The sequence below is a fragment of the Oryx dammah genome, unplaced genomic scaffold, assembly GCF_014754425.2.
Source record: "Oryx dammah isolate SB20612 unplaced genomic scaffold, SCBI_Odam_1.1 HiC_scaffold_11208, whole genome shotgun sequence".
NCBI classification, from domain to species: Eukaryota; Metazoa; Chordata; class Mammalia; order Artiodactyla; family Bovidae; genus Oryx; species Oryx dammah.
This window is the reverse complement of record NW_024080601.1, coordinates 570,445-597,506: the sequence shown is the minus strand read 5'-3', so window position 1 is coordinate 597,506 and position 27,062 is coordinate 570,445. Positions and strand designations below refer to the sequence as shown.

The 27,062-nt window shown below is 45.3% G+C and overlaps 1 protein-coding gene across 1 annotated transcript in view; it reads left to right on the top strand.

Moving 5' to 3' along the window:
• Positions 1 to 27,062, top strand: part of LOC120860849 (thrombospondin type-1 domain-containing protein 4-like) — a 227,672-nt gene that overhangs the window by 185,924 nt on the left and 14,686 nt on the right. Inside the window, exons 3-8 of the mRNA XM_040236558.1 lie at positions 7,021 to 7,196; positions 9,585 to 9,681; positions 14,978 to 15,253; positions 23,056 to 23,185; positions 24,670 to 24,874; positions 25,388 to 25,561. Coding sequence (XP_040092492.1) covers positions 7,021 to 7,196; positions 9,585 to 9,681; positions 14,978 to 15,253; positions 23,056 to 23,185; positions 24,670 to 24,874; positions 25,388 to 25,561 — 1,058 coding nt within the window. The remainder of the gene's footprint in view (positions 1 to 7,020; positions 7,197 to 9,584; positions 9,682 to 14,977; positions 15,254 to 23,055; positions 23,186 to 24,669; positions 24,875 to 25,387; positions 25,562 to 27,062) is intronic.

Below are 27,062 nucleotides of genomic sequence, written 5' to 3'. Positions count from 1 at the left end.
TATGGATACCATCTCAGAATACTGTTTTTAAATCTATAAAAGAAGATACAGGGGGAAAAAAAGGAAACCAATTATACTTAATTAAAATTATAAAAATATTTTAGAAAAATAATTTTTAATATACATAGTGATGTGCTTCTTTGACATTAAAATAAGTAATGTCATGGAGAGTTTTCCAATAATTACTATAATTCCAGAATAGTGATGAGTTTTTAAACAATATTTCAAAATATTTGTAACATCTATAATGTCATATGAATACTTGAGTGACTTCTATCAGTGACAAAGTCGCAGTATTGCTAGTATTATTATGGTCTGTTGCCTATATTTATAATAGAAGGAATGCTAAGTTTCAGTTGGGGGTTAGTGAAAATAAACATGCGATTGACAGACCCCTCCAAGCTGGTCCTTGTGAAGTGAGTAATTGTGTTCCATTTTCAGGGTATCTAGCTTGGGTAACATATTTCTGAGACTCACTTAGGATGGTGCCCATATGTGAGCTTCTATGGAAGCTCTTAGACCAGAAATGGTGGGACCACAGACCTCCAGCTCTATCAGAGCAGCAGTGCCGGTGATGTCCGACCTCTTTACCCTTGAGTTTGTTGTGCTGCTTCCATAATAGCTTCTAAGAATTACTGAGATACTAAGAAGCTTCGAGGAACTTAGTAGGAGGACCACAGTGATCTGTTGCTGTAATTGATCATGGAGCCAGTGTTTGGGTCGTCAACAGTGGGCATTAAGATGGTGGGATGAGGTGGATCAGAAGTAGGGCATGGATATATTACCAATTTGTACATGAAACTTGGAGAAGGGCATTGTTGATACAGAGAGTTTAGGCCAAAAATATATGCCCAGCATTGACCATTTAAACTGGAATAGAACCCAAATGTCCAACAAGAGTGGAGATTTCCTCTTATTGACATAGTTGTGAGGTTGCCTTTCAAACAGACTTTGCCAAATCTTTACCTCAGTGAACACACGTACTAGCAAGAGCCATGAGTCACCTGCACTTTTTTGTGAGTTAGTTCTGGACACCATTAATAGCCCTGGAGCTGCTTACAAGTACAGATATTGTAGATGCAGCTGTTTTCAATATGTAAGTCCAGATGAGGGGCTAGTTTTGGACCTGTCTCAGAAGCCAACCTCTGGGCATATGGTATTAGGACTATGTTTGCAAAAAATCTGATGTTGCTTTTTTTTTTTTTAAGTGTTTTGCTAGTCTATGGTTAAAAATTCATCTAAATCCTTAGTGAGAATCCACAGATAACAGTTATTTAGTCGTTAAGTTGTGTCTGACTCTTTTGTGACCCAAGGACTATAGCCCACCAATCTCTTCTATCCATGGGATTTTCCAGGCAAGAATACTGGAATGGGTTGCCATTTCCTTCTCCAGGGGATCTTACCTACTCAAGGATCAAACACAAGTCTCCTGAATTGGCAAGCGGATTCTTTACTGCTGAGTCACCAGGGAAGGCCCCATGGATAACAGTTCAGTTCAGTCGCTCAGTTGTGTCCAAACTTTATGACCCCATGAATTGCCGCATGCCAGGCCTCCCTGTCCATCACCATCTCCCAGAGTTCACTCAAACTCACGTCCATCGAGTCGGTGATGCCATCCAGCCATCTCATCCTCGGTCGTCCCCTTCTCCTCCTGTCCCCAATCCCTCCCAGCATCAGAGTCTTTTCCAATGAGTCAACTCTTCTCATGAGGTGGCCAAAGTACTGGAGTTTCAGCTTTAGCATCATTCCTTCCAAAGAACACCCAGGATTGATCTCCTTTAGAATGGACTGGTTGAATCTCCTTGCAATCCAAGGGACTCTCAAGAGTCTTCTCCAACGCCACAATTCAAAAGCATCAATTCTTCAGCACTCAGCTTTCTTCTCAGTCCAACTCTCACATCCATACATGACCACTGGAAAAACCACAGCCTTAATTAGATGGACTTTTGTTGGCAAAGTAATGTCTCTGCTTTTGAATATGCTATCTAGGTTGGTCATAACTTTTCTTCTAAGGAGTAAGCGTCTTTTAATTTCATGGCTGCAATCACCATCTGCAGTGATTTTGGAGCCAAAAAAATAAAGTCTGACACTGTTTCCACTGTTTCCCCATCTATTCCCCATGAAGTGATGGGACCAGATGCCATGATCTTCATTTTCTGAATGTTGAGCTTTAAGCCAAATTTTCACTCTCCACTTTCACTTTCATCAAGAGTCTTTTTAGTTCCTCTTCACTTTCTGCCATAAGGGTGGTGTCATCTGCATATCTGAGGTTATTGATATTTCTTCTGGCAATCTTGATTCCAGCTTGTGCTTCTTCCAGCCCAGCGTTTCTCATGATGTACTCTGCATAGAAGTTAAATAAGCAGGGTGACAATATACAGCCTTGACATACTCCTTTTCCTATTTGGAAACAGTCTGTTGTTCCATGTCCAGTTCTAACTGTTGCTTCCTGACCTGCATATAGGTTTCTCAAGAGGCAGGTCAGGTGGTCTGGTATTCCCATATCTCTCAGAATTTTCCACAGTTTATTGTGATCCACACAGTCAAAGGCTTTGGCATAGTCAATAAAGCAGAAATAAATGTTTTTCTGGAACTCTCTTGCTTTTTCCGTGATAACAGTAGTAGATGGTAAAAAAGATTCAGGGTCCCAGTGTTTAATTTCCTAGGGGGCTCTTTGCCATACTTCAAATGGTTCTTCAATGGACTTTTTGGTTTCCAGATAATAACCTCTTCTATAATACTGCCATTAAAAGCAATAAAATCTTAGCCAGAACCTACCTCAATTCTGAGCTTTTGGTGCTCCAAATTGGATTTTAAGGAGAAGCTGTGAAAAGGGGGAAAATACTTCATTTCTGCTTATACCATGTCCTTTATATTAATTAAAAAATTTTAAGCTCTAAAGAAAATAATATATGCATGTGGTAAAACAAATTTTAAATGGTAGTAAAAGGATATAAAGTGGGAAATAAATGTCTCCCTTCTCATCTCCATGCCAACCTAAACCCCAATTCCTTTCCCCAAATGTTCATTGTTTTAGGACTGTCTTGCCCTAAAATGTTTATGTGTGTGCCTACATGATTTTTAATGTGTATATTTTTATTTTAAAGTGTATAACAAATGGGACCATACCAAATGGACTGTTTTGTATTTTTGTTTCATTTTAAAATGTATCACAGAGTTCATTTCATACCCACAGACCTGCCCCATTGTTTTTAGGGCCATGTGATATTCCATTGCATGGTTATCCAAGATGACAATTTACTTAAGTAATCCTCTATTAATGCATGTTTAGGTTGGTTTTAGTTTTTCTCAGTTTAAAACAATCTGCAGAGAATATCCTTATTTTAAAAACACTTTTGTATACTTACAGAAGGATATCCATCAAGTAGTTTCCTAGAAGAATAATTCTCAGGTCAAGAGTATCGGCATTTAAACCCATTGTCGGGGGGAGAGAAAGGGGAGGAGGGGCATTTAACCCCATATTCTTGACCTGAGAATAGTTAGCAACCAAACTGCCTCCCAAGGTTGAATCAGTTTACACTCCCACCAACAGTGTGGGATGCATGGATAACAGTTGTTGTTGTTTAGTTGCTAAGTTGTATTCGACCCTTTTGTGACCCCATGGACTGTAGCCCGCCAGGCTCCTCTGTCCACAGGATTTTCCAGGCAAGAATACTAGAGTGGGTTGCCATTTCCTTCTCCAGGGGATCTTCCTGACCCAGGGATCAAACCTGCATCTCTTGCATTGGCTGGTGGATTCTTTACCACTGAGTCACCAAGGAAGGTTACTTGGCCATAAAAAGAATGAAATTCTTCCATCTGCAGCAACATGAATGGACCTAGAGAATATTAGGCTTAGTGAAATAAGTCAGACAGAGAAAACCACTATATGATATCACTTACATGTGGAGTCTAACAAATAATATAAATGAAAGAGAAAGAAAGTGACGTTGCTCAGTCGTGTCCGACTCTTTGCGACCCCATGGACTGTAGCCTACCAGGCTCCTCCGTCCATGGGATTCTCCAGGCAAGGGTACTGGAGCCTTCTCCAGGGGATCTTCCCAACCCAAGGATTGAACCTGGGTCTCCTGCATTGCAGACAGACGCTTTACCCTCTGAGCCACCAGGGAAGCCCCAATATAAATTAATGCATATGCATAACAAAAATGGACTCACAGATATAGAAAACAAACTAGTGGTTACCAAGGGGAAGTGGAAAGGGAGTATATTCTGTAAAAATACTGAGTCATTTATGCAGTGAAACCTGAGATTAACCTAATACTGTAAATCAACTCTGCTTCAGTTAAAAAAGAAATACTGGAAGAGGTCGAGAACGAGCTCAGACCTACACATCTGAGGGAAGTTGCCAAATAGGTCATTAGATACACAGGTTTGCGGTCCAGTGGTTAGGACTCCACACTCTCCCTGCTGAGGGCCTAGGTTTGATCCCTGGTCCGGGAACTAAAATCCCACAAGCTTAGGACCAGAGGAAAATACTGAATTGGAGACATAAATATCAAAGTCACTGGAATATAGTAATTGAAGCCATGGGCATAGACACAATTGCCCATGAAAGGAGTACAACACCCAAATCAGGCCTGCTCTGAAGCCTGAAGGAACACTAACATTTAATGGCCAAGTAGAAGAAGATGAGAAAAAAGAAAGAACAGATGCACAGCCCAAGAGCAGGAGGAAAGCCAGTTGAGTGAGATGTCCCAGAAACCAGAGAAAGAAGACCTCAAATAGAATGAAGCAGCCAGTAGTGCCAAATGCTGCCAAGACGTCCAATAAGAGGAAGGCTGAAAATGCCCACTGGATTTGACATCATGGAGGTCCTGGTGACATTCATTTGGATTGTTTCAGTGAAATAATGGGAACAAGAGCCAGACTGGAGATGACTGAGAAGTGAATGGGAAATGAGAACACAGAGACCTTATATGGACCTCTCTCAAGAACTATGGTTTTGAGAGAAAACAGCCCAAACCTATTCATCCTCAGTCTCAACTCTTGACTCTTCCTTGCCAATCAGTAAGCTGAAGTGATTTTCTAACTTGGTATTCGATGTTCCACAGCTGTGGTCTCCCAGGAGCCATGGCAATGAGCCAGCCAGGGATAGCATCTTTGGGGGGTGGGGGACACGGGTCACCTTAGCCTTGGGGGTTCTTCCACGCCTGCAAGCAGCTTCTGACTCTGTAGGCCTGGGAAAGCCCATTGTAGAAAACACTGCTACAACTGGCTTTAAGAAACAAAGAGTCTTTGTACTTTAGTGAGATCTACTAAAAAATGTCTCTGGAGAAGCAAATGGCAAGCCCTTTCCAGTATTCTTGCCTGGAGAATCCCATGGAAAGAAGAGCCTGGCAGGCTACAGTCCATGGGGTCACAAGAGTCGGACACAACCACCACCACCACTGAAAAATGTAAGATAACGTCTGGAATTGGCAAAGCAAAACAAGCTGAGGCAGGAGTTGATCACTGTTGAAGCTGGGTGATGGGATGGGTACATGGAGGCTTATGATACCTTTCTCACTCCTTTTGTTCATGTGTAAGTTTTTTCATAATACATTGTAAAAAAAATATTAAGTTTAGTAACTGTACATTCGAAGTACCCAGAACCAGTGCCACCACAGGCCTACTGTTGACCATGTCACTTAGAGCAAGATCTCCTTTGGGGCTTCCCTTGTGTTTCAGTGTATAAGAATCTGCCTTGCAATGCAGGGGATGTGGGTTTGATCCCTGGGCAGGGAACTAAAGATCCCACATTTCATGGGTCAGCCTGAGCCACGTGCCACAACACAAGATCCTGTGTGCCACAGCTAAGACCCAACACAGTCAAAAAAGTAAATAAATATTTCTAAAAAAGAAGAATAGGATCTCCTTTAAATCCAATTTTCTTTTGGCCTTGGGGGAGAGGGGTGGTATCCAGGTACCACATGTGTGAGGGAGGAAAATGTGTCCTTTCTTCTCTCAGTGACTATAGAATCTTGCTCCTTGCCCCTCTTCTCCATTCTCACCTCCCTCCTGAGTGTGCACTCCAAGTCATGGTTCTGTCACCCATCTCTGAACTTGAACAAGTTCCCTCTCAGACGTGCTCTGAAAAATGAAGCTGCGCATCCGCTTAGCAGTGTGGGGAAGATCCGTTCTGACAGGGTATGGTGGGAGTGGCTCACAGCGCCCCTCCTTAGAAGGTCACAGAAGTCAGGGAATATACACGAATGGAGGCGACCAAGTAAGAGAAAATCATAGGACCCTCCTAGCCCACCTTTAGTTTTGCCGCTTTTAGTAGACATACAGGTAGGAAGAACCGTAAGAAAAATTCTATTCAGTAAGAAAAAATAATTCAAGCGTGATACATAATCTGTATTCATGAGTCAATGGGTAATAAACTGAGACTTCACTTCAGTGTCGGGGAGTATTAAGGAGCGGTGGGGAGTCGGGCCGTCAGAGCATGCAGGCCCTGTCTAACAGAGGTGGTCCTCCCAGCTCCATGATTGCCGCCAGGACAGAACGTGGAGCCAAGGTTACCATGTCTTCTTGTTTTACTCTAAACCTTTTATGGGAAATCTCCCAATTCTTAAATTTGGGTTCAGCTTTTTAAAAATAAAAACACTACAATGGCCAAATTAAGCTCATTTGTGAGCCAGAATCAGCTCATGAGCTGCCAGTGTGCAACCTCTCACCTTTAGATGATGGGATTAGAATAGTTTCTGTTGTCTCTTCCTTTGGTCTTCCACCTCTGAGTTTCTTCTTTCTCGAATTTTCCACATCCTTCTCTCCTATCCTCTCCCACCCTTCCTTTCTAGACTAAGTCCAAGAGGTAGAAGGGGTTGAAGTCAGTTGAAGGAGTGATGAGGCCTACAGTGTGATTTAGATGCCTCATCCTGCAAGGCCTAGGCCAGTGCCCCGCACACAGCAGTTGAACCAACAAGCTGGTTGAATGAATAAGCCAGCAACCAGGGCTGAGCCATCAGTTTCTTGCGCATACCTGGGCTCACCTGAGGACTGTCTCATTTTTCTCAACAGCCTTGCGAAGTCGTTCTGGCCGCTCCATCATCAATGGGAACTGGGCAATTGACCGGCCTGGAAAATATGAGGGCGGAGGGACCATGTTCACATACAAGCGTCCAAATGAGATTTCGAGCACTGCTGGAGAGTCCTTTTTGGCCGAAGGTCCCACTAATGAGATCTTGGATGTCTATGTGAGTTTGAACTACTGCCTTTGTGTCTTCTTGCTTCTCAGGACCACACTTAGAAAAATTAAACAACAAACGTTGCCCTGGCTCAATAAGATCATTTGAGTGGCGCCTTCTGGGGTGCCCTTACATGCTTGGCACGCATCTTTGCCACTCACCTCCAAATGTACCTAGCTCATAGAAACCATAAACTCTCCCAGATGCCTCAGCATTTACTGACCCAGTAAAACCAATTTTACTTGTTGAATCAAATCAGAGGCAAAACATATCCTTTATTTCATGAGCACTGGATCTCCTCCAGGCACTTTCCTCCTATGCTAATTTGGTGTGTTTTCTTTTTATGGCAAAAGAAAGCAAATGCCTAAAGCAAGACAAGACCACTCACAGTTCCCAGCCCTCTTCAAATTCGATTAAAGCAAGTGAAGAAACAAGAACTCCAGAGTCCTCCGCATGACACAGTAAAGCTTGGAGTAACAATACAGAGATTTACTAGAAGTTTCCTGCTTCCCAGAAGACAGCACTTTGATTTCTTTTACAAGAAACTAAAAGTATTAAGTTGCCCCAGAGTTAAAAAATGGTCTTTATTTTTATAAGAAACCACTAGAATCCAAGCTTCTTAAAAAAGATCTGGAAATAAAAGGGGACCGGAAATAAAAGCTCAAAATCAAAGTTTTGATAAAAAGGAATGAGCTCACCCATCGATATATATTCTCTCACCATCTCCAGAGTCACACTGGTGTACCTGATAATTGCTGGGTTTGAGTTTTATAAATATTACTTGTCCAACTATACAGTTACATGTTCATTCCCTTTGGGCCTAGTGGCTCATGGACAAAGGAAGCATTGTTATAACTCATTCTGAATATTTTTTAATAGACTGTCCAGTGGTTGTTGGACTCTGGGTAAGTTTCAAATGGCATCAGGGGTAAAAACTCAGGTTGTTAAAGGCCGACTGTGGGTGGTCTGGGATGTGGGGGCCAATAATAATTTCATAAATGGGACAAGGTTTGCACTGGCAGAACATTCACATAGAAGCACAGAAGAGTGGGGAGGATTTCCAGGCCCAGAATGAGGGTCAGATTGTGTGAAAAGAGAAGTGAGGGAACTAGTAATGGATCGCGGGGACCTGTGGTCACGCCACCGTGTCCCTCAGGGGTTCTCTGCTCCCCACGTGGTTCCTAGATCTGAGGGGCCCCAGGGTTCTTATGTCTGCCTTCCCCTGGGTGATTTATAGACAGGAAGCCCCGTTTCACACGTAGGGAAGGGGTAAGGGCTAATGGCATAAATGGACGGAGCAGATACCCTCATGGGCCAAACAGGACCCACCCTTGCAGGAGTGACTCAGAGAACGCCTCTAGCTAACAGGACCTCAGAGATCAGCTGTGATTCTAACCTCCTGCCTCTCCAGATGAAGAAATCAGAGGCTATGAGATTGAGGGACTTGCTCCAGGTGACGCGACTGGTCAACAGGAGAACCCCTTTATAAAGCAGTAGAGATGGAAACATCAAAACACGACCCTGTGTCCTTGCCTGGCTCATATTTTCACTTCAGATTCCTGTTCAACTGCTTTATTTAGCCCACCACCCTGCTTCCCACCAGGAAAGCATGGGTACAAAGGATTTTGTGCTCCAAAGCCAATAGGGAGGGAATTAGTCTGCCACTGCGTACTGGCTTGTTTTGTATTCTTGTCCCAGACAGTGCCGTGCCATGGCTGACTTCCACGGCCCTATGCAGCTTTTATCATGGGTTTCTTGAGAGAATAGAAGGAGACACTTTCCTTATTCCGTACCTGTATTTCTCACCCCATCTCTCTGTGATTCTGGAGCTTTCCATGGGTGAGAGGGGATGGGACCCAGAGAGTCAATAAGGGAGAGGGTTGGGGCAGGCCTTCCTGAGCCAGGCTCACAGGCCAGGCAGAGGACTTCAGAGGAGCCTAGAAGAGCTGCTGGCACTGCCGGTCTGGCCCTTCCTTCACGACTCTGTCTCGCCACCTAGTGTTCAAACGGTGTCTCTGTGGTGTAAACCTAAGGGTCTCTTGGACATTTGGAGATCTGTGCACAAAAGCTAAGTCATGGAGAAGATGGTGGGGAGCCAACAGAAAGGTTCGCTACCATTGCTCCCATCTTTCCATTTGGAACTTATAAAATCTTGGCTTTCAGCCTAGTTTTCTCCCGAATCTCTCAAAGACTGTGTTCCTCATTCTTCAAAAGCAAATAGCAAAAAGCCATCTGAAAATAGCTTTCATTTACTCTGTCACTGGCCCCCTATTATTATTAGATGTAAATCAATCCACTTATGTATAGTTAATGCCACTTACAGCACTGAGCCCAGGGTCAGCCGGAAAGGGATGTGCTTGTGTACCAGTGCGGTGACATTGACCTCTGTGTTGACAGATGATACACCAGCAGCCTAACCCAGGAGTCCACTACGAGTACATTATAATGGGGAACAACGCCATCAGCCCACAGGTGCCACCTCACAGGAGACCAGGTAAAACTTCTTGTTTTGCTGCCAGTCATTCCAGATCATTTCCTTTTAAAGCCCTTTCTCTCTTCTTCTTGTATATCTGCCCTCTGTCTCTTAGTTAACCCAGCGAAAATTCCTGGACACATACTTCAGAGTCAATGGGCCTTGGTATCAGAGGATGCTTCAGCATTCGTCTGAACTTTCTCTGAGAGTGTTTCATTCACTTGATTTAAACGGGAAGTGAGCAGAGCTTCCCTGGTGGTAGGCAGCGAAGAATCCACCTGCCGCTGCAGTTTGATCCCTGATCCAGGAAGATCCCACGTGTCACGGTGCAATGGAATCCATGGACCACAACTGCTGAGCCTGTGCTGTAAAGCCCAGGAACCACAAGAGAAGCTATCACATTGAGAAGCCCGCACACTGCGACTGGAGAGGAGCCCACACAGCGACAAAGACCTAGTGCAGCCAAAAATAAAATTAATTACATTTTTTCAAACTGAAAAAAAAAACCAAAGTGAACACTCTCAGCCTGCCTTTCAGTTCAGCATCTTGAATTGTCTTATGTATTAGTTTCCTGTTGCTGCTGCAACAAGTGACCTCAAACTGAGGAGCAGAAAACAATAACAAATTTACTATCCTATAATTCTGGAGGTCAAAAGTCCAAAATGGGTTTTGCTGGGCAGAAATCCAGGTGTTGGTGAGCTATGCATCCTCTGCAAGCTCTGAGAAAGAATTGATTTCCTTGCCTTTTTCAAATTCAAGAGGCCGCTTTCGTTCCTTGGTTCGTGGCCCCTTCTTCCATCTTCAGAGCCAGCCAAGTAACACCTTTAGAAATCTCTCTGCCTCTGACTGTCTTCTGCCGTCACATCTCCTTCTCTGACGCTCACCCTCCTCCCTCTTTCTTATAAGGACCCTTCTGGTTACATTGAGCTCCGCCAGATAAATCTCTCCACCTCAAAACCCAGGATAGCTTAATTATATCTGCAAAATCCCTTTTGCCACATTAAACAAACACATCCCAGTTCCAGGGATGAGGACCCAGACACCTTCAAAGGGCCATTGTTCTCTTTACCACATGCCTTTTCTCTTGGTCCCCTTCTGCTTCCACTGACACAGCTTTGACCTATAAGAAAAGCATCATGGGTTCACATCTAACAATTGACCTCTTCCCAGTGGGCTCTGCTGAGAGACAGAGCTGGCAGCTCTGCTTGGCTGCTGTTGGACGTGTCACAGCTCCTGGCTGATACTTCTTCACCAAATGGTGATGGAGCCTGCCACCCAAATGGAGACTGTCTTTTCTATCTTTCAAACAGAAAGGTCTGCAGAAATATTCATAATAATTGCTCACACAGACTGAGTCCTCACTATGTGCCAGACACTGCTGAGCCCTTCATATAGACTAACTCATCAATTCTCACGAGTATACTCAGAGGAAGGAACTATTATTAGCCCTATTTTAAGAGTAAGGAAATAGAGTTACATCCTGGACCTCAGGCCAGCCTGGGTCACTAGCCCCTGTGCTTGTTATACTGCCTAGAGGTGACCTGGTCCAACATCTGTCCTAGGAAGTGAGGGGACAGACATGAGACCCCATCCATCCATCCTTCCCTGGGCTGCTGATTGGATAACCAGGTCATCTGTCCCAGATGGAGGAGGAGTCACCTGGGCTTCCTGGAGACAACAGCCTGGTGTTTGCCTGGCATGTGGGGTACATGTGTTGTCCAAACTCCAAGTCAGCACACTCAGCCTGAAAGAATTTTTAAGCCAGTTCCAGGAGCAATATACAGCGGGAGAAACCAAGTTCAGATGGCAAAATATTGAGATTACTGATACTGACTTTTAGGGGCAACTGGATAGACTATTTGAAATCATATAGGATGATGGTGATTGATAGCAAGCCTAATGGGTCTCAGTTTATGGGTAGCATGTGGTCCTGGGATCAGCTGCCTGGGACAGAGCAGGCTAGAAGGGCTCAGCCATAAAACACTGATGAGGAGAGGCAAGCTGGAGCAGGCTTCATCCTCCATATCAGTAGAGACAGGAGGCCAGAGCTTGAATTCAACTCTACTTCTTTTTTACTGTGCATCTCCATGCAAGAGAGCAATCCACAGAATAGAAAGGAAGAAAATGTACATTCAAAGGCTTTATTTAGGAGGGGAAAGGTATTGAATGAATTAGGTGTTCATCCTAACACAGTGCCCAGGGCATATAAGATACATAAAAGATCTTAAAAGGTTTTATCTGATAACATTTGGACAGTCTTATTTATATCACTATACTGGTCTTGATTCTATTAGTTTAATTTGCATATAGTATTTCAAACCATGAAGTATTCTAAGTAGCCAACTAAATAAGAAAGTGCTGATGAAAGAGGAGAGAAAGCTCTAAGTTTTAACTGCATTTTATAGTAACCCTAGAATTTGCCTCCTTATTTGATATTAAACTAATGAATGCTTGAACACCATTCAATCAAAATAGAAATATGTAAAGTAAAATGCAACTGCTCCACAATTGCCAAGACCTGAAAGCAACCAAGATGTCTTTCAGTAAGTGAATTTGGATAAAAGGACTGTGACACATCCAGACGACGGAATAGTATCCAGTGCTAAAAAGAAATGAGCTATCAAGCCAGGAAAAGACATGCATGAACCTTAGCTGCATGTTACCAAGTGAAAGAAGCCAGTCTGAAAAGTGTGCATACTGTGTGGTTCCAAGTACGTATGGATGACTGTCTGCAAAAGCTATAACTGTGGAGACAGTAAACAGATCAGTGGTTTCTGGGGGTTACAAGGGAGGGAGGGATGAATAGGCAGAGGATTTTAGGGCAGCAAAACTATTCTGTGTGATACTGCAGAGGCTGACAGATGTCACACATTTGTCAAAACCCACAAAATGTAGAACAGCAAGAGTGAACCCTAATGTAACCCGTGGACTTTGGATATGTCGAGTGTAGTTTCATCAGTTTTAACAAGTGTACCACTCTGATGTGGGATGTTGACGGGGGAGGCTGTGGCGGGGGTGGGCAGGAGAAAGAAGGGAACTCTCTGCGCTTCCTACTCAGTTTTGCTGTAGACCTAAAACTGCTTGCCATGCTGTGCCTCGTCACCGTGTCCAGCTCTTTGCAACGCTATGGACTGCAGCCCGGCAGGCTCCTCTGTCCATGGGGCTCTCCAGGCAAGAATAGTGGAGTGAGTTGCCATGCCCTCCTCCAGGGATCTTCCTGACCCAGGGACTGAATTCGTGTCTCCGTCTCCTGCATTGGCAGGCGGGTTCTATATGTGTACAATACGTGTGTGCTCAGTCATGTCCAGCTCTTTGCAACCCCATGGACTGTAGCCTGCCAGGCTGCTCTGTCCATGGGATTCTTCCCAACCCAGGAATCAAACCCGTGTCTTCCTAGGTTGGGAAGATCTCTTGGAGGAGGGCATGGCAACTATAGGTATATAGTTGGGCATATATACCTATATGTGTATATATATATATATAAAGTCTATTTATTAAAAAAAAAAAGTAGTATTCCCAACCTCATACCTCGCCCTGCTTCCCAGACGCAATCTCTCTTAACAATTTGGAGGGACTCTGTCCAGCCCTCTTTGTGCATGTCCAAACATGTCAAGCCGATTTGAATCTTCGTCTACAATCTAAGTCTACCAGGAACATCACATGCCAGTCTTTTCTATAAGTCAACATAAAACTAACCTGAATTTGAAACTTCCTTGAAACTGGTAGACGATTCTGTCCTAATAATCTGGAGGCTCCTCCACACACCCCAGATATGAGGAAAGTTTCCTGCCTCGCGGGTCTGTGGTGCTCAGGAAACGCAAGACCTCAGACACCTGCTTCTCCATCTCTGTCTCTCTCTCTCTTAGAAAGTGCTCTCCACTTTTTTCTCCTTCCCCTGGGCCAGCTCTTCTGGAACCTGCTATCCTTACTGGGAGCTCAGGGTTTTTGCTATGGGAAAGAAGAGCTGTTGACTTCTAGTAGCTTTTGCCTTCTCTCCTACAAAAATCTCAGGCAAGAAAAGCCAAGAATTTAGCCACTTTTGGACTAGGAGAGGAGGAGGAGGAACAGAGATAAAGAACAAAACACAAATTAATCTCTCAAAAATTGTCCTGCCACATCTGCGTAGGTGTATACAAACTGAATTCTGTCATGCTTTTTTCTTTCACCACACAACCTGTCAGTCATGACGTGTATTTGCTTCATTCTTTTCTTAAAAAAATTACATAGGATTTCATTCATGGCTGTAGTATAATTTCTTTTAACTAGTACCACTGGGTCAGGAAGATCCCCTGGAGGATGGCCTGGCAACTCGCTCCAGATCCTCGCCTGGAGATTCCCAAGGACAGAGGCGCCAAGTGGGCTACAATAGGATCACAAAGAGCTGGACACAACTGAAGCAACTTAGCACCCATGCACACACTGGTGGACATTTAAACTCACTCTACTGTTTTGGTGTTTCAAATTAGTAACCATGCTTGTACATACAGCTCTATGTAAAGAATGGGAATATTTGCATGGCAATTGTTCTAGCAATTGACTGGCTAGGTCAAGAGATATGTGCATTTAAAATTTAGAGCAATCTTTCCAAGTTGCCCTCCAAAGCTTTGGATCTATTTGCAGGCTCACCCAGTGTGAGAAAGTGTGTTTTACAGCACCTTCAATGAGGGGTTTAAGGATTTAAATGTTTCCAGAGTTTCTCATCTTTATGGTTAGATAAATAGAATTGCTGTTGTTGCTTTCTCGTGTAGTTCTTTAATTAGAAATGAAGCTGAGCACTGTTGTATGACTTTTGGTTGTGTGTAGTTCACTCCAGTACTCTTGCCTGGAAAATCCCATGGACAGAGGAGCCTGATGGGCTGCAGTCCATGGGGTCGCTAAGAGTCAGACACGACTTCACTTTCACTTTCACTTTCCACTTTCATGCTTTGGAGGAGGAAATGGCAATCCACTCCAGTATTCTTGCCTGGAGAATCCCAGGGATGGGGGAGCCTGGTGGGCTGCCGTCTATGGGGTCACACAGAGTCGGACACGACTGAAGCGACTTAGCAGTAGCAGCAGCAGTTCTTTTTGCATGAAAAGAAAAGAAATTGCCTTTCCTGGGTCCTTGCTCACTTTCCCTTCTGTGATGCTCATCTTTTCCTCATTCATTTGTAATAATATTTTAATATTAGGGAAATTAACATCTACTTATTTTAGATACATGTGCTTTGAGTTAGAAATGATCTCACGCTACCTGATTTCTAATGCTGGATCATTTCCTCTTGACAACTCACCATAAAAACCCATCTTCTGTGGTGTGTGCACTTGCCTTTCCTAGGGGAGCCCTTCAATGGCCAGCTGGTACCAGAAGGGAGGAGCCAGCAGGAGGGAAAAGAGAAAGAGGGGGACCAGGAGAAGGCAGACACGCGCAGCGGGACACCTGAAATGTTCACATTGGAATCAGCACAGACCTTCCCGGTCAGGCAGCCAGACAGATTCTCTCTCCACCGGCCGGACAGTGTGGTGCCACCAGCTCCGCAGCCCCCTCGGCAGAGCCGGGATCACAACTGGAAGCAGCTGGGGACCACAGAGTGCTCGACAACCTGCGGGAAAGGTAAGCGCATGTGAGGGCTAGGAAGGCCTCTGCAGACCCCCAGGCGGGAGTGAGGAACATACAGGTGGGCCCCAGGCATGTGGCAAACCCTTCTCTCCTTGAGCCTGACTGTAGAATGGCTCGCTGTGGATTCTGTGTTAGGGGGTCCCCAAGACCTGATGACCCACTGGAAGGACCTGGAAAACTCAGAAAAGCTGCTGTGCTCATGGTTATGATTTATTACAGTGAAAGGCTACAAATTAGCATCAGCAAAGGGAAAAGCACATGTGACAAAGTCCAGGAGACACTAAGCCAAGTGCCAGCCTCCAGGTGTCCCCTAGGGCCCAGTAGAGTGACACAGGGCTACATTTGATTAAGCCAGCAATGTTATAGATAAGCCTAGTATTATGGCACCCCCCCTCCAGTACTCTTGCCTGGAAAATCCTATGGATGGAGGAGCCTGGTAGGCTGCAGTCCATGGGGTCACTAAGAGTCAGATACGACTGAGTGACTTCACTTTCACTTTTCACTTTCATGCATTGGAGAAGGAAACAGCAACCCACTCCAGTGTTCTTGCCTGGAGAATCCCAGGGACAGAGGAGCCTGGTGGGCTGCCGTCTATGGGCTCGCACAGAGTCGGACACGACTGAAGCAACTTAGCAGCAGCAGCAGTATTGCCAACCAGAGAAGCTCACTCCAGCTTTGATTTCCAAGGGGTTTATTGGGGTTCAATCATGCAGACATGCATCTCCCACATTAGCTATTCAGCCTCTAGCACTCCAGAGGTCAAACTATGACTTAAGGCATGCAAAAACAGGCATTTATATAAATCACATTGTTGGCATAGATTAGATTGTCAAAAGGATACAGAGCAACCCAAGATTCCAGCATAGAATAACTCTCATCAGCAGAGTATTCCAGGGGCTCTGAGGTTAATTATCTCCAGCCTCAGTCAAGGGCCAGTCCTGGACACAGGTCTTTCCTTGGAATGTGCAGGGTCTGAGCAACCCAAGCCTGCTGAGTTAACCCTTTCCTGCACAAGACATTCATTAATAATCAGAGAATACACTCACCTAGCTCAAGATTTACAAGTTGATGCACAAAGCAAGGTCGTCATGGAACACTTATACAAATGTCATTGGAAAGTCATTCTCAGATCTAAGGATTTCAGAAGAAAAAAGTGCTTTTGGAGCTTCCAAGCTTAGTTAGCTAGCTCTTATACTCACCAACATTCACAACACCCTTCCTCCTCTTCAGTAATTTCTTGATCTTGTATTTATGCCATTATCTTAATTCCCATCAACTAAGACCACCAGGAACAAGACTGCAGCCCAGCGAAGTCAGTTTATGCAGCAAGGGGGGCTACACACCAGAGGGAGTTTACAGCATTTCTCCAATGAAAAGAAAAGATCCAGTAATAGGATTTGGGGTGAAGGGTGGAGTTTGGGTGTGAGGTGATACCTCACTGTAGCTTTGACTTGCATTTCTCTAATAATTAGTGATGTTGAGCATGTTTTCATGCATTGGTTGGCCATCTCTATGTCTTCTTTGGAGAAATGTCTATTTAGGGCTTCCACCCGTTTTTTGGTCAGGTTGTTTGTTTTTTGATATTGAGCCACACGAACCATTTGTATATTTTGGAGATTAATCCTTTGTCAGTTGCTTTGTTTGCAAATGTTTTCTCCCACTTTTAGGGCTGTCTTTTCTTCTTGTTTGTGGCTTCTTTTACGGTGCAAAATCTTTTCAGTTTAGTTAGATCCCATTTGCTAATTTTTGTTTTTATTTTCATTACTCTAGGAGGTGGGTCAAAAAAGATTCTGCTGCGACTTATGTCGAAGAGTGTTCTGCCTATGTTTTCCTCTAAGAGTTTTATAGTGTCTGGCCTTATTTAGGTCTTTAATCCATTTTGAGTTTATTTTTGTGTATGGTGTTCTAATTTCATTCTTTTACACGTAGCTGTCCAGTTTTCTCAGCACCTCTTCTTGAAGAGGCTGTCTTTTCCATTGCATATTCTCACCTCCTTTGTCATAGATTAGATCACCGTACGTGTATGGGTTTTTCTCTGGGCTTTCTATCCTGTCCCATTGGTCTATATTTCTGTTTTTGTGCCATGAGTGGACTTAGAAACTGTCGTGCAAAGTGAAGTAAGTCAGAAAGAGAAAGACAAATGTATATTAACACATATCTGCAGAATCTAGAAAGACGGTGTAGATGATCTTATTTGCAAAGCAGAAATAGAGGCACAGACACAAGAGAACAGATGTATGGGCACCAGAGGGGAAGAAGGGGAAGAACTGGGAGACTGAGACTGACACATTTGCACTGCCAAGTATAAAATAGATAACTAATGGGAACCTACTCTATAGCACAGAGAATTCTACTCAGTGCTCTGTGGTGACCTGAATGTCCACCTCAGTGGGAAGGAAATCCAAAAAAGAGGGGATATGTGTATACGTAGAGCTGATTCATTTTGCTGCAGAGTAGAAACTAACACGGCATTTAAAGCAACTATTTGCTGTTCGGTCACTCAGTCATATCCGACTCTTTGAGACCGCACGAACCGCAGCATGCCAGGCTTCCTTGTCCTTCACCATCTCCCAGAGTTTGCTGAAACTCACGCCCATTGAGTCCGTGATGCCACCCAACCATCTCATCCTCTGTTGTCCCCTTCTCCTCCTGTCCTCAATCTTTCCCAGCATCAGGGTCTTTTCCTCTAAGAGTTTTAAGAGTCAGTTCTTTGCATCAGGTGACCAAAGTATTGGAGTTTCAGCATCAGTCCTTCCAATGAATATTCAGGATTGATTTCCTTTAGGATTTACTGGTTTGATCTCCTTGCAGTCCAAGGGACTCTTAACGCTCCAATACAAATTAGTTAGTTCAGTCGCTCAGTCGTGTCCGACTCTTTGCCACCCCATGAATCGCAGCACGCCAGGCCTCCCTGTCCATCACCATCTCCTGGAGTTCACTCAGACTCAAGTCCATCGAGTTAGTGATGCCATCCAGCCATCTCATCCTCTGTCGTCCCCTTCTCCTCCTGCCCCTAATCCCTCGCATCATCAGAATCTTTTCCAATACAAATTAATGTAAATAAATAAAACAAGGTTGTGATAGGCTTGAAGCCAAGCCTGTCTGTGTGTAAAAGAGTCAATATCATTATCAGTCTGGACTGTGACATGGGCTCACAACCCTGAGTCCTTGAACACTCCAAAGTTAAAACAGATGTGGGGTACAATGTCCAGAAACCCCTGATCTAATGCTTATACTTCATACCTGCATAGAGAACATAAACTGGAGAGTCGTTGTACCAACTTCTCTTATCGGCCTTATGAGGGAAAGTAAATGCCTGTTAAATGTGTCTTGACAGAGGCAGAAAGCAAGAGATAATTATACATTAAGGCCAAAAAGAGTTTAGGGAGGATCTGTCACAGCATCAGTTTAGTGTAGTAAGCAGTGTGAAATGTACTTGACACAGAAACTCAAGATCAGCATGCATTAGTCCCTAAATGTTCTACCATTGAGGTAGTGGTATGGTGCCTGTTGGGCTTCCCTGGTAGCTCAGCTGGTAAAGAATCTGCCTGCAATGCACGAGACCCTGGTTCGATTCCTGGGTCAAGAAAATCTCCTAGAGAAGGGATAGGCTACCCACTCCAGTATTCATGGGCTTCCCTGCTAGCTCAGATGGTAAAGAATCTGCCTGCAATGCAGGAGACAGGGGTTCAATCCCTTGGTCAGGAAGAGCCTTCCCTGGGTTGGGAAAGTCTCCTGGAGGAGGGCATGGGAACCCACTCCAGTATTCTTGCCTGGAGAATCCCATGGACGGAGGAGCCTAGCAGGCTATAGTACATGGGGTCACAAAGAGTCGGACACGACTGAGCGACTAAGCACACGATGCCCATTAAGGGGTTTCCCTGGTAGCTCAGACAGTAAAGAATCCACCTGAAATGTAGAAGACAGGGGTTCGATCCCTGGAGAAGGGACTGGCAAAACACTCCAGTATTGATTGCCTGGAGAATCCCCATGGACAGAGGAGCCTAGCGGGCTATAGTCCATGGGGTTGCAAAGTCAGACACAACTGAGCAACTAACATACAGACATGATGCCAGTTAAAGGAACCAAATATACTTGGAACTAGACGAAATCAAGGCACTTATAAACAGGATAAAAATTGCTGTTGTGTGATTTGATGTCAAGGATGGCAGGTGTAAAAGAGTCTCTTCCATCTCAGCCTTTAAATGTAGCCTGGCCCAGCCTTTCCAGTAAGGTGAGATGTAGGCCTGCTGGAGACGGTAAGGCATTGTCTTATGGGACAAGGACAGAGCCTGTGCCCTTTGCCACCCTACATGCTGCTCACCCAGCCTTGTGTTCACTGGACGGATGCTACTTACTCATCCAGGTGGTCATTCAATGGTGCTTGTCTATTCTGTCCCAGGCACGATGGAGGGACCCCTTTGCTCCCTCTAAGATTTGCTCCCAGCCAGCGACGGTCTCAGACGTGCAGCACAGGAAGGCAGGGCAGATGCACAAATATTTAGCTCATCTCATGGTCCTCAGTGTAGTGATAAGTATGCCGTAACCAAGAAATTCTGAGCCTGCCAGGGCTGTCCATCTCTTTTCTGCAAACCCCAAGTTCACTTGCTTTGTAATCTCATTGTGTCCCCACAAAAACCCTCTCTAAAACTCTTCTCCAGTCCTTCCTGGCAGCGCTCGCCAGACTACACATGCCTCTCGGGTTAAAATTTCAGCACCATGATAGCATCGTCACAGGAAAGAACTCTGTCACCAGTGGACAAGAGTGACCCATACTCTGCTCAGTCATTGCCCAGAGCTCTGTCTATCTGGTCAAATTCTTGGCTTGGCTCAGCTGATCCCTAAGTTTAAAGACTAGAGTTGTTTACTGTTTTCTTTCTCCTTATTTTGCCTCTCTCTTCACAGTGCCTCGCTGACCTCTGCACTGGCCCCTGCCTTCACTGACTTGCCTCATTTTACCTGTGGTATGCTCCCCGCTCCAATGGAATGTACTTCCATTTTGATTAACATGCTCAACATCCAGCCCAACCAACTGATCCCAGATTTTTCCTGCTGCCTGAAGTCTAGCCGGCACCTGACCTCCCCACCCCATTCTTACTGGCTAGCACTTAAAGGACTAATTATGTGGCATTCTGAGACAGTGAAGAGATGGCCAGGTGCCATTTTGCAGAAATATAAACTGACCCAAAGAAAGAAATCATTTTGGTAACATTGGGTCAAGAACTATAGAGCTAGTGTTTTCTCACCGTCTGAGAAAGTGTGCCTCTGAATTATTTCCTTGGCTAATCTCTGGGACTTGACAATGGACAAATATACTGTACAGGCAGTAAGAAGGTGGAAGGAGGCAGGCAGTGGCCATCTGCACACAGCCCCAAGCAGGATCCATATTTCCAAGTCACAGAGTATTCCTAGGGTAACCTGTATCCTTTTAGCTGCTGCTGCTGCTGCTGCTGCTAAGTCACGTCAGTCGTGTCCGATTCTGTGCGACCCCATAGACGGCAGCCCACCAGGCTCCTCCGTCCCTGGGATTCTCCAGGCGAGAACACTGGAGTGGGTTGCCTTGTCCTTCTCCAATGCATGAAAGTGAAGAGTGAAAGTGAATCTCTCAGTCGTGTCCGACTCTTAGCGACCCCATGGACTGCAGCCTACCAGGCTCCTCCATCCATGGGATTTTCCAGGCAAGAGTACTGGAGTGGGTCGCCATTGCCTTCTCCATCCTTTTAGCTAGGGACATTCAATTCTCCCCTCATTAATGCCAAGCAGTTGGGGTACTTACTTTTCCTTTCCAGTCCACAAACTTCTAAGTAGAAAAGTTTAACCCACATGGTCTGGAGGGAAAGGGATGGGCTAAATAATAAGATTTTTACTTAATCGCTTAATGGCTGAGTCCCAGTGGGTATCCTGCAAGCTGTGAACTGAATCTTATTCATCTTTATAACTCAGCACAGTGTGCTTAATGTTTGTTGAATTTCATTAAAAAATCTCTTAATGGAAGCAGATTTGTCACTGGACAAAATTTAATTCCACAAAAGCTTTTGCTTCCTATTAATTTTATAGCCAGCACTGTTTTTTACTCAGCTAATAACGATGCTTAATTGGAAGATTATTTTAAAATAATGGTCTCAAGTTATAGCTGCATTGTAAATTTTTACAGCAAGAGTAATTTAAACAAATGATTGTTCTGATTCAAAACTGTCCTACAAACTGTCAGATTTCTTACAAGAACTAGCCTCTGGCTCAGTGTGTCACCCAAGACCAGCCTAAAGGAGCTTTGAAACTCTTTGTGGCTGATGAAGTATTTAGAGACACTTACATTCAAAGTTATCCCTCTAGTTACAATTAAAATTATAGCAAGTTGAAATTCAGAAACTCTAAATGCCTGGCCAATTAGCAACAGAACTGAGACAAAGCTGTAGGATAAATGATAGTGTTCTGCCTAGCAGGATTCAGGTACTGGCCTAGACTGGGGCTTGGGAGGGTGGGGTGGGAAGACAATTGTTTATTAAAAACAGAAAAAAAGCATCTTATTCCTCAGACACTGGAGTTGCACATTCAGTCAGTTTTAAACACTCATTAGTAATACTTCAGTGGTGCCACCAGGGGGTAGCAGAGAGAGGTAGGCAGAAGTGAATCCACATTTTTTTTTTCCCCCAGTTGAGAGCTAGAAAGTTCACTGAACAAATTCTGACCTTTTCTCCAAAATAGATTATGCTTTGTTAAGTACAAAATACTCAGCTGTGCATTTAAAACGACCTGAGGCCATTAGTAGTTTTTTAGGAAAGAAATAAAAACAAATTTTAGACCTCTGAAAAATATTTGCTCAACAAACTTTTATGAGCACTTACAAACTTGGGCTTCCCTTGCGGCTCAGCTGGTAAAGAATGAGCCTGCAGTGCGGGAGATCTGAGTTCGACCCCTGGGTTGGGAAGATCCCCTGGAGAAGAGAACAGCTACCCACTCCGGTATTCTGGCCTGGAGAATTCCATGGACTGCATAGTCCACGGGGTCGAAAAGAGTCAGACACGACTGAGCTACTTTCACCTCACTTCACTTCACTACCCTGCTGTACTGGGGTTACAGGACTAAGCAAGAACTAGTCCTGTCCCCAAGGAGCTCACCGTCTCATAAGAGGCAGACATATACTCAAATAACTAAAATACCATCAGATCAGTACTTTACTAGGGGAATGTGTAAAAATGATTGCAAAGGCAAAGCCAGCTGCTTTTCTAGCCTCTCTCGAATCTTATTTCTCTGCCCCAGGCTGACTGTCTCTTCAACATACCTGACACTCACAGGCCAGGTTGCCATGCACTTTTGTTCTAGGTCAACAACCTGAACAGCCTCCTCCCTCCAAGATACACGTGTGCACAGCTACCCAAAATCAACCCTCTCTCTACAATACAGCTAGATTCCTCGAGACCTGTTCTCTTTCATGTCTCCAGAAAACCTTCAAGACATTATTATTTGTGTTCACTTTATAATCACTTCCCTACCTAGCAATCTCTCTTGTTGTCTTGAACGCTTAGGAAAAGTGTTTTTATCTGCCATTGAACATGTTCAAACCATGTCCCCAAATAGGTCATAAGACCTTTGACGACAGGAACTATTCCTACTGTTCTTTGTTGCCCCCTACAGTGCCTGGGAAAGCCCTTGTCCAGGAGGTGTTGACAACTCAGGTTGGAGGAGTGTGTGTGTGTGAACAGTTCTGTTTCTGAGGCTTCTCTTCATCAGCACCAGGATCTCTGCATGTCTGCATCCAAAGGCCAGTGTTCAAACACTTCTTCTTGTCCTTGCAGGATCACAGTACCCTATTTTTCGCTGTGTGCACAGAAACACTCACGAAGAGGTTCCTGAGAGCTACTGTGACTTGGCCATGAAGCCGACCCCCGAGGAGGAGCCCTGCAACATCTTCCCTTGCCCAGCCTTGTAAGAGGACCTCTCTGTTTCGGTCGTGTGTTTCTGGCTCAGGTTGCTTTTGCATAGGACCCTAGTAGTGAATATAATCTGATTTTTAAATCAGCCTACATCTGATTTAAAAAGAAACTTGATCTGTGCGTAAAATGCAATCTGTTTAGAAAGCATGCCTGTCTTTCAGGACTAACACAGGAGCTCATGTTGGAATGTGCTTCCACAGGAGCACACTCCCAGGAAGCCTTTGGTGAATTGGAGCAACTAGGTTTTAGCTGGTAAGGGAAACAAAGAGGAAAGCAAAGAGTTACAATGCAATGTGGTCAGTGCTCAGGTGAGCTGTGTACAGAGACACAGTTATCAAACTCACAAATATATCTGCCTGGGGAACGTCTCAGGAGAGGTATTGGGTTAGTTATTGACTAATAAATGGGACACTTTTAGAAGAACAAGGCAGGGAACTTCCCTGGCAGTGCAGCAGTTAAGACTTCATCTTCCATTGCAGAAGGTGTGAGTTCAATCCTGGATAGGCAGCTAAGATCCCACATGCCTCATGGCCAGAAAACCAAAACATAAACCGGAGGCAATATTGTAATAAATTGGGGTTTCCCTGTTTGTCCAGTGGTTGAGAGTCTGACTTACAATGCAGGGGACACAGGTTTGACCCCTGGTCTGGGAAGATCCCACATGCCACAAGGAAGCTAAGCCCATGTACCACAACTGCTAAGCCTGTGCCCTAGAGCCCAGGAATCACACCAAGAGAAGCCACCGCAATGACAAGGCTGTGCGCTGCAACTAGAAAGTAACCCCCTGCTCTCTACTACTAGAGAAAGTCAGTGCGCAGCAACAAAGAACCAGTACAGCCAAAAATAAAAAAGATAAATATTTCTTAAAATATTGTAATACTTTCAATAAAGACTTTAAAAATGGCCCGCATCAAAAAACAAACAATTTAGAAGAACAAGGGGGAAAAGCCCTGAAATGGGGCTAAAACATAATTCTCAAGCTAATAAGAACATAGTTCTTACCCAAAGACACCATGGACATGTGCTGATGTCTTATTTCAGTAAGTGACAAAAGAGGATGACAGAGGAGAATATGTGACGCTGATGTGCAAATAGCTGATGAAGAACAACGAAGGTTGGAACAAGATTTCTAAGTTAGTCTCAAAGTGGGTTAATGTACTACAGGGTGATAAAACTCACCTTTGGAGTTATTTTGGTGACTAGATTTAAAAAAAAAAATCACTTGTCCCTTGTCGGTTTTCTGTAATTTTACGGAACATGGGTCCTACTCACTGATGAACAGGGAATGGCACAAAGTCCCATCCTTTACGGAGGCCTGTGGGTGGAGGCAGGCTGCCAGGCGCTGCTTTAGGCTGGGGGTCACCCGTAACCAAGGGCGCTGGTGCTTCTGGTCCATTGGCGCGGCCAGCTTCCTGTGAGATGCTCTCCCTGGTGACGGGAGTGACGGTCCTTCTCGCTCTCTCCTCCCTGCGCCAGCTGGGACATCGGGGAGTGGTCCGAGTGCAGCAAGACCTGCGGCCTGGGCATGCAGCACCGCCAGGTCCTGTGTCGCCAGGTGTACGCCAACCGCAGCCTGACGGTGCAGCCCTACCGCTGCCAGCACCTGGAGAAGCCCGAGACCACCAGCACCTGCCAGCTCAAGATCTGCAGCGAGTGGCAGATCCGGACCGACTGGACCTCGGTACGCGGGTGGGGCCTCCTGCTCTGGGGCGCCCCCTGCAAGCCCTGCGGCCGCCCTCCCGCCTGCCCCCTCCCAGACCTGATGTGGGCTCTCCAGGAGGACCCTTCCTGCAGTTTTCTGGAAGGACTTTTCTGCAAAGCGTAGGAAGTGCTGGTTGCCAGATAGACTTAAGGGCCAACTTTCCATCAGGGTGACCCATGGGAGCCGTGTGCACACAGGTTTCCTCTCCCCTGTGTCATGGTGGAGTGAAGACCAGTGACTGCTAGAGTCAACTCCTCCTTGCGGTCCTGCTCTCCCATTTCACAGATGACAGAACTGAGGCCCAAAAGATCAAAGGAGCCGGGGATCCTCCCCAGGCAGCATCGCATGGCTGGGTACACAGCAACCCAGGAGTCACGCCTTCCCCTGCCCTCTGCTCAGGTGGCGGGTTAGGAGGACGAGGGTCCCCTGACGGGAGGGGGCCCTCGGACACAGCACTGCCCACCGCGCTGATGTGCACTTGCTGTGTTTTAGTGTTCGGTGCCTTGTGGAGTGGGACAGAGGACCCGGGACGTGAAGTGTGTGAGCAACATCGGGGACGTGGTCGACGACGAGGAATGCAACATGAAGCTCCGGCCCAATGACATTGAGAACTGCGACATGGGACCCTGTGCCAAAAGCTGGTTCCTGACTGAGTGGAGCGAGCGGGTGAGCGAGAGGGACGGCGGGCAGGCAGGGCTGATGGGCAGCAGCGTGCACCAGGAGGTGCCCCAAGCCGCCCAGACATGGATCTCTTGTTCAAAATCCCAAGGGTGATTTCTGAGTTTTGGGGAGAGGCCTAGAGATGAACTATCACAGTCTTCCTATGCTCCTATGAAGACTAAGGGCCTCAGAGACCAAGACATGGGTGTGAAAGAACTCATTTAATTCTCCTTAGCACATCACATGACTATTAAATAATGAAGTTCTAAATAAAGTGCATAAAGGCATCATACCTTTCCTACACCTTGGGAATGTCTGGCATAGAACAGGCACTCAGCAAATGACAAGCCTCTTCTCTGCTTCTTACAAACTCAGAATTGTCCCCAACTTTCCTCTTCCTGGTAGCCAGGCCACCTTGGGGGTCCCTGGTGTCAGGTGTCAAGGATGAGCTAAAAGGTGTGTATAGTTCATCATTATCCCACCAGTTACCTGTGTACAAGGGAAAACATTATGAGTTCATCTATCAAAGACAAAAATAAGATTTATGTTAGAAGAGAGAAAGTGAAATAAAAGTTGTTTAGTCGTGTCCAACTCTTTGTGACCCCGTGGACTATACCGTCCCTGGAACTCTCCAGGCCAGAATACTGGAGTGGGTAGCCGTTCCCTTCTCCAGGGGAATCTTCCCAACCCAGGGACTGAACCCAGGTCTCCCGCATTGTAGGCGGATTCTTTGCCAGCTGAGCCACAGGGAAGCCCTAGAAGGGAGAGGGGTGGCAGCAATGGTTGCACAACAATGTGAATATACTTAATGCCTCTGACTTGTACTCTTAAAAATTATTAAAATGGCAAAATTTATGTTATGTGTATTTTACCACAATAAAAAAAAATTTAGGAAAAAATACTAAGTGCAATTAAAAGATATGCCTAAGGGCAGGAGAGGGAGGGGGAGGAGATGATGGTTTTGCCTGCCTACTCTTATGGAAACTGTTGACTGACGGGCAGCAGGAGTATTCTGACCAAGGCAGCTGAACTGCTCATCAAATGAGCAGTGTCTGGGTTTCTGATTTCTTCAGAAGACTGTGGAAGTTTAACCGGGATGGAGGTATGAGTGGCTGCCTCTTAGTTCCTCCCTATCAATTAGGCAAGTCTGTACCATTTCCCTTAGAAGAACCCTCAGGGTGCTTCCACCCTGTTGTAATGTGCCTACAAACCCCTGGAAACCTGGTTGCAGCGCAGAACCAGAGTCCTCCTGCCAGGAGTGTGTCCAGCCATCCAGCTAATGATGGAAAAGATATAAGGGACTGGATCATGGGCCCCCAGACCCACAGACATGTGTGTGCGCTTAGTCACTCACTCACGTCCGACTCTTTGCGGCCCCATGGACTGTAGCCCACCAGGCGCCTCAGTCCATGGCATTCTCCAGGCAAGAACACTGGAGTGGGTTGCCATTCCCTTCTCCAGGGGATCTTCCCAACCCAGGGATCAGACCCAGGTCTCCCGCATTGCA